The sequence below is a fragment of the Hyla sarda genome, chromosome 1 (genome assembly GCF_029499605.1).
Source record: "Hyla sarda isolate aHylSar1 chromosome 1, aHylSar1.hap1, whole genome shotgun sequence".
NCBI classification, from domain to species: Eukaryota; Metazoa; Chordata; class Amphibia; order Anura; family Hylidae; genus Hyla; species Hyla sarda.
The window spans coordinates 357757819-357771236 of NC_079189.1; the positions used below are offsets into that span (position 1 = coordinate 357757819).

The window sequence follows — 13418 nt, forward strand, 5'->3', positions numbered from 1 at the left end:
TTGGGGTCTACACCAGCCTGTTAGTGTAAAAATGTTTTTATTTTTTAAACTAACATGCTGGTGTTGCCCCATACTTTTTATTTTTACAAGCAGTAAAAGCAAAAAAAAGACCCCCAAAATTTGTAACACAATTTCTCCTGAGTATGGAAATACCTCATATGTGGGCGTAAAATGTTCTGCGGGCGCACAACAAGGCTCAGGAGTGAGATCTACTTTTATGTACATTTGAGGCCTAAATTGGTGATTTGCACAGGGGTGGCTGATTTTACAGCGGTTCTGCCATAAACACAAAAAAATAAATACCCACATGTGACCCCCATTTTGGAAACTACACCCCTCACGGAACATAACAAGGGGTATAGTGAGCCTTAACACCCCACAGGTGTTTGACAAAATAGTTGGATGGGAAAATGAGAAAAAAAAAGTTTTTCGCTAAAATGCTGGTGTTACCCTAAATTTTTCCTTTTCACAAGGGAAAATAGGAAAAAAGCCCCCCCAAAATTTGTAACCCAATTTCTTCTGAGTAAGAACATACCCCATATGTGGATGTAAAGTGCTCTGCTGGCGCACTACAATGCTCAGAAGAGAAGGAGCACCATTGGGATTTTGATGAGAAAATTTGTCCGGAATTGAAGGCCACGTGTGTTTACAAAGCCCCCATAGTGCCAGAACAATGGACCCCCCCCCACATGTGACCCCATTTTGGAAACTACACCCCTCACGTAAAGTAATAAGGGGTACAGTGAGCATTTACGCCCCACAGGTGTCTGACAGATTTTTGGAATTTTGCAATTTTTCATTTGCACAGCCCACTGTTCCAAAGATCTGTGAAACGCCAGCGGGTGTAAATACTCACTGCACCACTTATTAAATTCTGTGAGGGGTGTAGTTTCCAAAATGGGGTCGTGTGGGGGGGGGGGTCGACTGTTCTGGCACCACGGGGGGCTTTGTAAACGCACATGGCTTCCGACTTCCATTCCAAACAAATTCTCTTTCAAAAAGTTCAATGCCACTCCTTCTCTTCTGAGCATTGTAGTGCGCCAGCAGAGCACTTGACGTCCAAACATGGGGTATTTCCATACTCAGAAGAAATGGGGTTACAAATTTTGGGGGTCATTTTCTCCTATTACCCCTTGTAAAAATGTAAAATTTGGGGAAAACACAGCATTTTAGTGAAAAAATATTTTTTTTCATTTACACATCCAACTTTCAGAAAAAGTTGTGAAATACCTGTGAGGTGTTATGGCTCACTGTACCCCTTGTTACGTTCCTTGGGGGGTGTAGTTTCCAAAATAGTATGCCATGTGTTTTTTTTTTGCTGTTCTGGCACCCTAGGTGCTTCCTAAATGCGACATGCCCCCCAAACACCATTTCAGCAAAATTTGCTTTCCAAAAGATAAATGTGACTCCTTCTCCTCTGAGCATTTTAGTTCGCTCGCAGAGCATTTTACATCCTAACATGGGGTATTTATATACTCAGAAGAGATGGGGTAATAAATTTTGGGGGGCATTTCCTCCCATTACCCTTTGTAAAAATGATAAATTTGGGGGGAAAACTGCACTTTAGTGAAATTTTTTTTTTATCATTTACACATCCGACTTTAACGAAAAGTCAAACACCTGTGAGGTGTTAAGGCTCACTGGACCCCTTGTTACGTGCCTAGAGGGGTGTAGTTTCCAAAATGGTATGCCATGTGGGGGTTTTCTGCTGTTCTGGCACCATAGGGGCTTCCTAAATGTGACATGCCCCCCAAAAACCATTTCAGCAAAATTCACTCTCCAAAATCCCATTGTCGCTCCTTCCCTTCTGAGCCCTCTACTGCGCCCGCCGAACACTTGACATACACATATGAGGTATTTCCTTACTCGAGAGAAATTGGGTTACAAATTTTGGGGGGATTTTTCATCTATTAGCCCTTGTAAAAAATAAAAAAACTGGGTATATAAGAACATGCGAGTGTAAAAAATGAAGATTTTGAATTTTCTCCTTCACTTTGCTGCTATTCCTGTGAAACACCTAAAGGGTTAACAAACTTTCTGAATGTCATTTTGAATACTTTGAGGGGTGCAGTTTTTATAATGGGGTCATTTATGGGGTATTTTTTTTTAAATAAGAAAGCCCTTCAAATCCACTTCAAAAGTGAAGTGGTTCCTGAAAAATTCAGATTTTGAAAATTTTGTGAAAAATTGGAAAATTGCTGCTATACTTTGAAGCCCTCTGATGTCTTCCAAAAGTAACAACATGTCAACTTTATGATGCAAACATAAAGTAGACACATTGTAAATGTAAATCAATATATAATTGATTTGGAAAATCCATTTTCCTTATAAGCCGAGAGCTTCAATTTAAAAAAATAAAAAGAAAAATTTTAAATTTTTTCATAAAATTTTTGAATTTTTCACAAAGAAATTATGCAAGTATCGACAAAATTTTACCACTAACATAAACTAGAACATGTCACGAAAAAACAGTCTCGGAATCAGAATGAAAGGTAAAAGCATCCCAGAGTTATTAATGTTTAAAGTGACAGTGGTCAGATGTGCAAAAAATGGCCGGGTCCTTAAGGTATATTTGGGATGGGTCCTTAAGGGGTTAAATACGTAGACAAGCTCAAAGACAGCCAACCCATAAAAGAGATTTGAAACATGACTGTAGGAAGAACACAGATAACGTTCTTTTTAAGGATTTTCCCATTACAGGCAATCATGGCTGCATTGGAATACTGTACCCATCAAACGAAACATGGAAAAAGACTTGTATTACCTGAGGTATATTCTCCCGCCTGAAGTTAGTAACTAAGTTACATGCTCATTCTCAGCATCTACAAAACATTCAGCATTTCCCCTGAAGGAGCTAATTCACCTATTATTGCACAAGAGCTGATGGTAAACCCCATCATTGCTCAAGTGGGAAATTACAATATTCTCTCATACGGATTTCCAGTCACATGATCTCTCTCATGCTATGCTCATGTGACTGAGAAGCAACTAAACCGAGATCTTTGTAATGCCTATAATTAACCAGTAGATGTCGCTCCACCCCGTTTAGCATATATATGGTCAAAACTGCAGTCAAATCTCGCTCCTTATCCGCCCACCGGCACATGTACCAGCTGCCCCACCTACTGGTAACTCTTTCGTTGCTGGAGCAGGGAGTTTATGTGCATTTTGGAGTGCAAACTTCCTGTTGGAGGGCAGGATGTAAACAGTTAACGAGACGTGTCAATGACAAAGCACGGCTTTGACTCCTCCCTGTAACGAGTATCACATGTAGGAAGTGAACACGGGAGTTGTGACCTCTAGGATTTGTACGGTAAATTCACTATTCTCGCCCTCCTGGAGCACTCATATATGATTATAATAGACTAGTGTGCGGGGGATTGGGAGGTGCAGTATAACAGGCTATAGAGCCAGAATATAGAGGGACCTGATGTCTGAGCTACTTACTGCTAGTCACCTGGACAAAATGTCACTATATATATATATATATATATATATATATATATATATATATATATATATGTGTGTTTTCCAAGCGGGCACCTCAAGTTGTTGCGAGATTACAACCCTCAGCGTGTCTGGACAGCCTTAGGCTGTCCGGGCATGTTAGAAGTTGTAGTTTTGAAACCGCTGGAGGCACCCTGCTTGGTAAAATTTTCTATATATATATATATATATATATATATATATCCCTATAGCGCTCTGTTACGTTAGGTTCACATTGCATACATGGTGAATGTCCCAGCTATACCTCAGAATCCTGTCCAAAAAGGGATGCAGACATATACTGTGGTGCACTACAGCGGACCCCATTCACTTTAATGGCCCGAGTCAGCTAATGATTACGTTCTGGCCACTTTCCACACATTTTGCGTTTCTTTCGCTGGACTTCATAGTGTGTCAGACCACGCTATTCAGTCCTGCACAATAAACGTATACACGCAGTAAGTATCCAGAATACAGTCACTAGCTGAATAAATTCAGGTCTTTAACGTGAATGGGGCCCACTACAGTGCACCACAGTATACGTCTGCATACCTTTTATTGACAGGACGCCAACAATTTAGTAGGTCGTACTGCAGTAACACAGTGTGAGCCTAACTGAAGGCTCTCCTGATGAATAGGGTAAACAAATCCATAGATAGCGGTCGGTCACCCATCAGAGGCAAAAAACATTGTCATTCTGGCCTCTGCCCTGGTGCTTTCTGTTTATTAGCAGTATGGAAAAGTGCATACATGTGCACTATGCTGTAGCGCAGGATCCAATTTAAAAAGACTTGGGAGACTATGGCTAAGGCTACATTCACATTGTTTTTACATTACAGGTGCCGCATCTGACTGGGGGAGGGGCAAACCAGGCTCTCCCGTACCCCAGCCGGACCAGCGCTGGACTCTATTCACTTTAATGAGCCGACCGGAGTCAAACGGTGACTCCGGTCGGCTAATTTTTGACCTGTATGCGGTTTCCTGACCGGACCTAAAGCCAGCCGCAGCGATGTCCCACCTCGGCCAGTGATAGGCTGAGAGCACTGTCATGTAACGAGCCGGCCCGAGCTCCTTACATGACAGTGCGCTCAGCCTACCACCGGCCGTGGCAGGACATGGAGCTGAGCAATGCTCTGTGTTCCAAAAATAAAATAATTTCTTCTGTAGTATACAGCAGCTGATAAGTACCGTATTTATCGGGGTATACCACGCACCGGCCTATAACACGCACCCTCATTTTACCAAGGATATTTGGGTAAAAAAAGTTTTTTACCCAAATATCCATGATAAAATGAGGGTGCGTGTGTGCGCGTGTATACCCCGATATACCCCCAGGAAAGGCAGTAGGAGAGAGGCCGTCGCTGCCCGCTTCTCTCCCCCTGCCTTTCCTGGGGTCTAGAGCGCTGCTGTCGTCCGTTTTCACCCCCTGGTTATCGGCGCCGCTGCCCGTTCTGTCCCCCTGACTATAATTACCTGAGTCGGGTCCGCGCTGCTCCAGGCCTCCGTCGTGCGTCACCTGGCGTCGTTGCTATGCACGGCACAGCGCTCTGACGTCATGCGCCGCACGGTTCAGCGCATAGCAACGACGCCGGGGACGCACGACGGAGGCCTGGAGCAGCGCGGACCCGACTCAGGTAATTATGCCACCGGGGATGGGGGAGGCAACAGGGCAGCGGCGCCGGCAATGGGTGCCGCTGCCCCTTCTCTCCCCCTGGCTGTCGGCGCCGCTTCTCTCTCCCTGGCAATGGGGCGCCGGCACCGATAGTCAGGGGGACAGAACGGGCAGCGGCGCCGATAACCAGGGGGTGAGAAGGGCCGACAGCAGCGCTCTAGACCCCAGGAAAGGCAGGGGGAGAGAAGCGGGCAGCGACGGCCTCTCTCCCCCTGCCTTTCCTGGGGGTGTATCGGCGTATAACACGCACACAGACTTTAGGCTAAAAATGTTAGCCTAAAAAGTGCGTGTTATACGCCGATAAATACAGTACTGGAAGGATTACGTTTTTTTAATAGAAGTAATTTACAAATCTGTTTAACTTTCTGGCACCAGTTGATTTAAAAAAAAAAAAAAGGTTTTCCATCAGAGTACCCCTTTAAAGTTTTTTTGCAGCCTGGGCACAGGGAAACTTAAAGGGGTACTCTGGTGAAAACCTTTTTTCTTTTAAATCAACTGGTTGCAGAAAGTTAAACATATTTGTAAATTACTTCTATTAAAAAATCTTAATCCTTCCAGTACTTATCAGCTGCTGAATGCTACAGAGGAAATTCCTTTCTTTTTGGAACACTGATGACATCACGAGCACAGTGCTCTCTGCTGACATCTCTGTCCATTTTAGCAACCACGCATAGCAGATGCATAGCAGATGCATAGCAGATGCATAGCAGATGCATAGCAGATGCATAGCAGATGTATGCTAAAGGCAGCATGGTGGCTCAGTGGTTAGCACTGCTGCCTTGCAGTGCTGGGGACTTGGGTTCAAATCCCACTAAGGACAACAATAAATAAAGTGTTATTATTATAATAATGTCAGCAGAGAGAACTGTGCTCGTGATGTCATCAGAGAGCATTCCAAAAAGAAAAGAATTTCCTCTGTAGTATTCAGCAGCTAATAAGTACAGGAAGGATTAAGATTTTTATAATAGAAGTAATTTACAAATATGTTTAACTTTCTGCCACCAGTTGATTTAAAAGAAAAAAGGTTTTCACTGGAGTACCCCTTTAAAAGATTTCTGCCGCATTTCTCCTTTGAAGGAGTAGTGCAGTGAAATATAACTTATCTCCTATCCAAAGGATAGGGGATAAGTTATAGATCGCGGAGGGTCCGACTGCTGGGACCCCCGTGATCTCCTGAATGGGGCCCCGGCAGTCTTCCGGAAGCCGCCGCTCTGACCCCCACAAAAAGCAGAGGCTGACACGCCCCATCCATGTGTCTCCATGGGAGGAAACATTAACGGTCTATTCACACGTACAGTATTCTGCGCAGTTTGATGCGCAGGATTTTCTTCTGCAGATTTCAATGTAAACTGAATGACTGAACACAGCTTGAAATTCTGCGCATCAAATCTGCACAGAATACTGTACGTGTGAATAGACCCTAAAGGAAATCTGTCATCTGTACTAACCTGTCAGTACACCGTTCTGTGGTTCTCCCACAATCTCACACCGTATCTTCTGTTCCAGGGCCGGCTTGGAGCATGGGCGGAGCTATGTGACATCACCACTGCATGCGGTTAGTGCAGGTGACACTGATGACAGATTTCCCTTAACCTCTTAAGGAAGCAGGGCGTACCTGTACGTCCTGCTCCCGCAATATAACGGGTCGGTCCATATCGGGTCGGTCTTGGCAGCTAACGGTATCCGGGACTAAAACCGGACATTACCGATCTCGGTGATGTCCGTTATTAACCCTTAAGACGCGGCTATCAAAGTTGATCGCTGCGTCTAAAGTATCAAAAAAAAAAGCATTCCCGGCTGCTCAGTCGGGCTGATCGGGACCACCGTGCTGTCCCGATCAGCTAGGATGCACAGGAGGGTCCCTTACCTGTCTCCTCCGCGTCTGATCATCGATTGATTGCATCAAGCCTAAAATCCAGGCTTAAGCAATCGACTGCCGATAACACTGATCAATTTAATGCTATGGCATAGCATTGCATGTTATAGTCCCCTATGGGGGCTATAACATTGCAAAGAAAAAAATTGAAAAAAAAAAGTTAATGCAATTTAACCCCTTACCTAATAAAAGTTTGAATCAACCCCCTTTTCCCATAAAAAAAAACTATGTAAATAAAACTAAACATATGTGGTATTGCCATGTGCGTAAATGTCTGACCAATAAAAATATATCCTTAATTAAACCGCAGGGTCAATGGCGTACACGTAAAGAAATTCCAAAGTCCAAAATAGCGTTTTTTTTGTAAATTTTTTTATACCATATAAAAAAATTAATATAAAGCAATCAAAAAATCCAATCAAAACAAAAAATGGTATCAATAAAAACTTCAGATCATGGTGAAAAAAATTTGCCCGTATGCGGAAAAAAGTTATAGGGGTCAGAAGATGACAATTTTAAACTTATACATTTTCCTGCATGTAGTTATGATTTTTTTTCCAGAAGTAAGACCAAATCAAACTTATATAAGTAGGGTATCATTTTAATCATACGGACCTACAGAATAAAGATAAGGTGTCATTTATACCGAAAAATGCACTGCATAGAAACGGAAGCCCCCAAAATTACAAAATGACGGTTTATTTATTTTTTTTTCAATTTGGTAGCACAATTATTTTTTGGGGGGGGGTTTCGCCATAGATCTTTGGGTAAAATGACTGATGTCATTACAAAGTAGAATTTGTGGTGCAAAAAAAGCCATCATATGAGTCTGTAGATGCAAAATTGAAAGGGTTATGATTTTTAAAAGGTGAGGAGGAATAAACGAAAGTGCAAATACGGAAAAACTCTTAGCCCTTAAGGGGTTAAACTCTGTTATACAGGCTGTGCACTCACTACTTTACATTGTAAACAAATAAAAAAGAGAAGGCCCAAGGAGGCGCCTAGTGCATTACCCTAAAAATTATTACAAAGACCCACGTAAAGTGGGGATACGTAAGGGGTCTAATGAATGGCCGCTCACCTGGAGCGTATGATAATACGCATATAACCTCAATTTGAGGTAATGAAGGAATCCGTGCAAGCCTACAGGTCTTCAGGATGGATCCAAAAAGGAGATCCTGTTGGTGAACTTAGTATTGGAAAAATTGACCTGACATCAGGCGCTCGGGGATCCAGAGAGATCTCACAACCAGGTCATGGAGTTGGATAGGAATTCAAGCTTTATTAGTATACAACTTTTATACTAATAAAGCTTGAATTCCTATCCACCTCCATGACCTGGTTGTGAGATCTCTCTGGATCCCCGAGCGCCTGATGTCAGGTCAATTTTTCCAATACTAAGTTTACTTTACATTGTAGCAGAGTCATAATTTTTCTGAAATGCGTCAGTTCATTCTATAATTTTTAATGGCTTTAATAAAGCTCATATGTTTTACCTATACCAACAAACTGAAGTCTGGAAGGTCAGGATTTTTTCTCCTTACAGAACTCTTCATTAAAGGCTCTTCAGTCACATGATGAATCACATGACTTGTAATGAGAAAATGCTTGGGATAAATTGCATAGTAAAAAAAAAGCCTATGCTAATACACACTATTTTTTTTAGAAAAAAAACACAGCAAAAACTGCATCATGAAAAAGAAAATGCCAAGCAAAAGTAATGTCTGCTTGTAGTCTAATGCTTTAAAAACAAATCAATGCAGAGGTTTTAGAAACAACCCCTTGCATTGTATTGAATTCCTGCTTATTTTTTCAACAAAAAGTATCTTCAACAAATTGTTTGGATTTTGGTGCAGATTTTCCTTTGGATTTCCCTTTTGTAACTGATCATGTGAAATATAAAACAAAGGTGTACTTAAAGGGGTTGTCTGGTGAAAATGATCTTATCCCCTATCTACAGGATAAGGGATAAGTATCTGATCTCAGGTGGTCTGACCACCTGGACCTTGACTGTCAGTGAGAGCGCACGCTGTAGAATGCATACACTCCATTCATTTGTATGTGAGCTCTGGAGATGCCCAGCATTCATGCATCTCCAGCACTCCCAAAGAATTGAAGGGAGCACATGCCTTCAACAGGGCATGCTCACGCTGAGAGCCAGGGTCCCGTTTCAGAGATTGTGGGGTGTCCCATCGCTCAGACCCCCCCCCCCCCCCCCCCCGAGATCAGATGCATATCCCCTATCTTGTGGAGAAGGGATAAGATCATTTTCACCAGACAACCCCTTTAACAAACTACAAACTCCTGCTGCTCCTGTACTGATGCTTCTCTGAACTCGGTAATGCATTGAATTGTGTGACATCTGATTAGGAGCCGGAAGTCACATGTCAATATGCCTCTCGCTGGGGAGTGACCAGAGAAGCTTCGGCACAGTACTGGCAGGGGATCGTTTGTTATGTTCTTACATGATTTTACTGTGGCTATTTTCTTCCCCTTTTGCATATGTTTGGCGGCACTTTTTAATATGCCTGTTGAACATGTGAATTTTAACTTTTACGGTTTGTTTTCTCTCCAGTGTTGCCTGTACCGTACAGGTTTGTAAACTTTGGAAAGCAGCAGGAAGAAGCGAAGAGGAATCCAACAGAAACAAATTATTTCGAAAATTTAGTTTTCCTGCTAGGTAAGCTAATTTTATTTTAAATACCTGGAAAACTTTTTCCAATTGCGAATTTATTTTTTAATCAAACTTTTTTCACATAAAAAAAAATATATTTGTCCCACTAGTATTTATTTTGTCCTACTTAGTTTGCCTGTAAGCATGACATTAACAGGCAATTAGTTTTTTAACCTAAATACTTGTACAATATTATGTGGGCCGGCATCTTGCCGGAGCCGCTTTTTGCCTCAAAACAAAGCTTTCTTGATAATTTTTAATAGTAATTGAGAAAATCATGTAGACTGCAAGTAGATGTAGGGGGATGTAAAAAGGGTATGGCTGGGAAAAAAGTAGACCTACTCCATGATCATATACAGATGTATTCTGGTATCAAAAATTGTATTTTAATTAACAAGACTATTACCCCAAGATATATATATATATATATATATATATATATATATATATATCCTACTTATATACTGTTATTACAGGTTGTTCTGGTTTAAAGCATGATTTGGCCTGATTTACTCCTAAAAAGAAGTTGTGTAGTCCTGTATTTTTTTGTGTGGTGTTGTCTCCCACGACTCCTCTCTCACTCTTGAGATGGCACATCATCCTCTGCTGCCTCAGGTGGTGTGGCTCGACCTTGTTTCTGAGCTTTAGATATACCCCTTACATACCTACAACCTACATACCTACAACCTACCACCATCAACATACAGCAGCTGTTGCAACCTTTCTAATGCAACAGCCTGCTGTGAAATTAGATGTTCTGCAACAGCTCTGGATGGAGAACTGACGGGAGTGCTGTGAGAGGACTGCGATGAAGAGCCGAGGTGAAACAATGCATTCAGTGAATTGTAGGATTGAGAAACTGCTCAGCTAGGAAGTGCAGGATTTAGACCCCTATACTGATGGATTTTTGGTGGTTTCAGAACTGGGGCAGATTGCTAAACAATGCTATATGCTTCTGCATTGTTCTTTTTTAGTTTTGCCTGACATTGAAGTACCACCTTAAAGGGGTATTCCAGGAATTTTTTTATTTGACTATGCTACAGGGGCTGTAAAGTTAGTGTAGTTCATAATATAGTGTCTGTACCTGTGTGTGACGGTTTTCTCACAATTCTTATGTGATTTTCACCCCAATATTTATTTTTACCAGCATACAGAATGACTCAGATTTTTCCCAGGTTGCAATGCAGCCGAGACCTGACTCACTAGTCAGCTGAAGACAGGGAGCCTGTCTGCTTCAATGGGTGGAGCGATCGCTTGCTGGGAGAGAGATCAATCTGCAACTAATGCAACAGCTGTAGGCACCCTGATTGAAAACCACAGGTCTTTTGAATGGATGCAGCTCATTTATGTTTCAATGGGTGGGGTGGCTGATGTGTGGGAGGTAGGAAAATGGAATTATGGGATTTGTAGTTAGAAAAAAAAGGTAAACAGGAAATACCAGTTCACAAAAAGCTAGCCACAGTGTTATGGTAATGTCATGACATAGCCATTTAGCCCCAAGACAATCGCAGATCCTTCCTAAGCATGTCCATTACTGTCTGGCAGGTACGTACTAAAATCACTTTATGGTGGGATACCCCTTTAAGGAGGCACCTTATGGCAGTCTGTAATGTGGATGTCTAGGGATTCTGTGAAACATTCTACAGCATGACACAATACGTCTCAGTTCATCACTCCGTAAAAAATCAGGCTGTCAAAGTGTGTCTGCTTCATTTTATTCCCACTGACCGGGGACCCTAGGTTAATGAGAGCCCTTAGGGAACAGGCGTAAAATGAGAACCCTATACTTTTAGTGCATTAAGCTGTCCTGAATACCTACCATGTAGCTAGGTTTTATTTCTCACATTGTCATATCCTTCCCTTTTCTGGTTGGTCAGTAAAGATGTGAGGAGATCCCACATTTAAAGGGGTACTGCGGTGGAAAACTTTTTTTTTTTTTTAATTAACTGGTGCCAGAAAGTTAAACAGATTTGTAAATTATTTCTATTAAAAATTCTTAATCCTTCCTGTACTTATTAGTGGCTGTATACTACAGAGGAAGTTCTTTTCTATTTGGATTTCTTTTCTGTCATGACCACAGTGCTCTCTGCTGACACCTCTGTACATTTTAGGAACTGTCCAGAACAGCATATGTTTGCCATGGGGATTTTCTCCTGCTTTGGACAGTTCCTGACATGGACAAGGTGTCAGCAGAGAGCACTGTGGTTGGGACAGAAAAGAAATCCAAAAAGAAAAGAATTTCCTCTGTAGTATACAGCCACTATGAAGTACTGGAAGAATTAAGATTTTTCTAATTGAAGTAATTTACAAAAAAAAAAGTTTTCCACAGGAGTAACCCTTTAGTTCTGTGAATACTACTGAATACCTCTTATGCCTGTTTATTTAGCGCTGGTTTAGGAATATAATGATGACACCTTGTAATGGTAATTGATTGTGTGTCTATATTCTTCTAGAAATGGGGTCCTTATTATCTAGATCTATGGATGCAAACATGAAGAAACAGCAGGAATTCATGTTATTGAACTCCCAGCTTCAGGTAAATCTTTCTGATAAATTAGACAAGGGTATATAACAACAAACATGCCAGTGAAAACTTTCTGTATTTAAAGCTAAACTGTCATCTCCGTACAGGTACGGAGGTGCAGTTACCATTAGATAGAGCAGAATGTGAAGTAAAAGCGGGTGCTTTTACTCTCTTTTGCAGCGGTCTGTAAAGGTAAATTATTACTTTATTCTGACGTCGGGCCACAGTTGAATGTGCCGGCCGACTCCTGCAGTGGCACGCCCCCTCCCCACTTCCTATCCGCTCCTAGCAGGGAGCGCTGCATGTCAGTCTGCATGATTGACATGCAGTGCTCCGTGCTAGGAGCGGGGAGGGGGCGTGCTGCTGCAGGAGTTGGCCGGCACATCCGACTGTGGCCCGGCGTCAAAATAAAGTAATAATTTTCCTTTACAGATCGCGCCGAATGTGAGTAGAAGCACCCGATTTTACTTCACATTTTGCTCTATGCAATGGTAACTGCACCTCCGTACCTGTACGGAGATGACAGTTTTGCTTTAAAAAAAAAAAAAAAGTGTATAAAAGTCACATTCTGATGTCAGAGCATGACAATTGTAGAGGTGAGTGGTACCTAAAAGGGAACTCCAGTACTTATCCCCTATCCAAAGGATTGGAGATAAGTATCTGATTGCGGGGTTCGGGCCACTGGAACCGACTGCGATAACATTATGTGGGGATTGAAGTTCACCTTGGAACACAGCAAGGATCAGATGAACTTTTTAGACATCAGTATTTCTCATAATGAGACATCATTCATTACTTCTTTATTTAAATCTGTTGATGCCAACAGTTATTTAGATTTTCGAAGTGCCCATTTCAAAAAATGGCTATAAAAAAAATTCCATACAGCCAGTATACACGGATCCGCCAGAACTGTGTTAACAAAACCCCCTTTAAACAGCCAAGGATATTATGTGATTGTTTTTTACAGAATAACTATCCAGATAAAATTATAAATGATGCATTCAACAGAGTAAAAACACAGTCTGAGCGCCTCCGTGGGAAACAACCTCAGAAACCTTCAGTCATCAACAAACCAGACCTTTCCTCTAATCTCATCACTGCTTTTAGTAGTGATGCACCAAAAATTAGGCAAGGCCATAATAAACATGCTCAGAATGATCACTTTGGCTACCCATTAAAAAAGGGT

General features: G+C 41.8%; 2 protein-coding genes across 11 annotated transcripts in view; one reads left to right on the top strand and one right to left on the bottom strand.

Annotated features, from left to right (window-relative positions):
* LOC130274126 (programmed cell death 1 ligand 1-like) overlaps window positions 1-6664 on the bottom strand; it is a 151295-nt gene extending 144631 nt beyond the window's left edge. For 3 of the 6 annotated variants that reach the window (XM_056522119.1, XM_056522110.1, XM_056522055.1), the window contains exon 1: window positions 3752-3835. In XM_056522119.1, the coding sequence (XP_056378094.1) occupies window positions 3752-3813 (62 nt within the window). In that variant the 5' untranslated portion in view covers window positions 3814-3835. Of the gene's footprint in view, window positions 1-2764; window positions 2961-3122; window positions 3229-3751; window positions 3836-6606 lie in introns of those variants that run through there. The other 3 variants (XM_056522091.1, XM_056522100.1, XM_056522072.1) reach the window with 3 other exon arrangements.
* PLGRKT (plasminogen receptor with a C-terminal lysine) overlaps window positions 1-13418 on the top strand; it is a 111517-nt gene that overhangs the window by 19624 nt on the left and 78475 nt on the right. Inside the window, exons 1-4 of one of the 5 annotated variants that reach the window (XM_056522154.1) lie at window positions 3203-3313; window positions 6665-6723; window positions 9610-9714; window positions 12162-12244. In XM_056522154.1, the coding sequence (XP_056378129.1) occupies window positions 12164-12244 (81 nt within the window). In that variant the 5' untranslated portion in view covers window positions 3203-3313; window positions 6665-6723; window positions 9610-9714; window positions 12162-12163. Of the gene's footprint in view, window positions 1-2994; window positions 3129-3174; window positions 3314-6664; window positions 6724-9609; window positions 9715-12161; window positions 12245-13418 lie in introns of those variants that run through there. The other 4 variants (XM_056522149.1, XM_056522170.1, XM_056522141.1 and 1 more) reach the window with 4 other exon arrangements.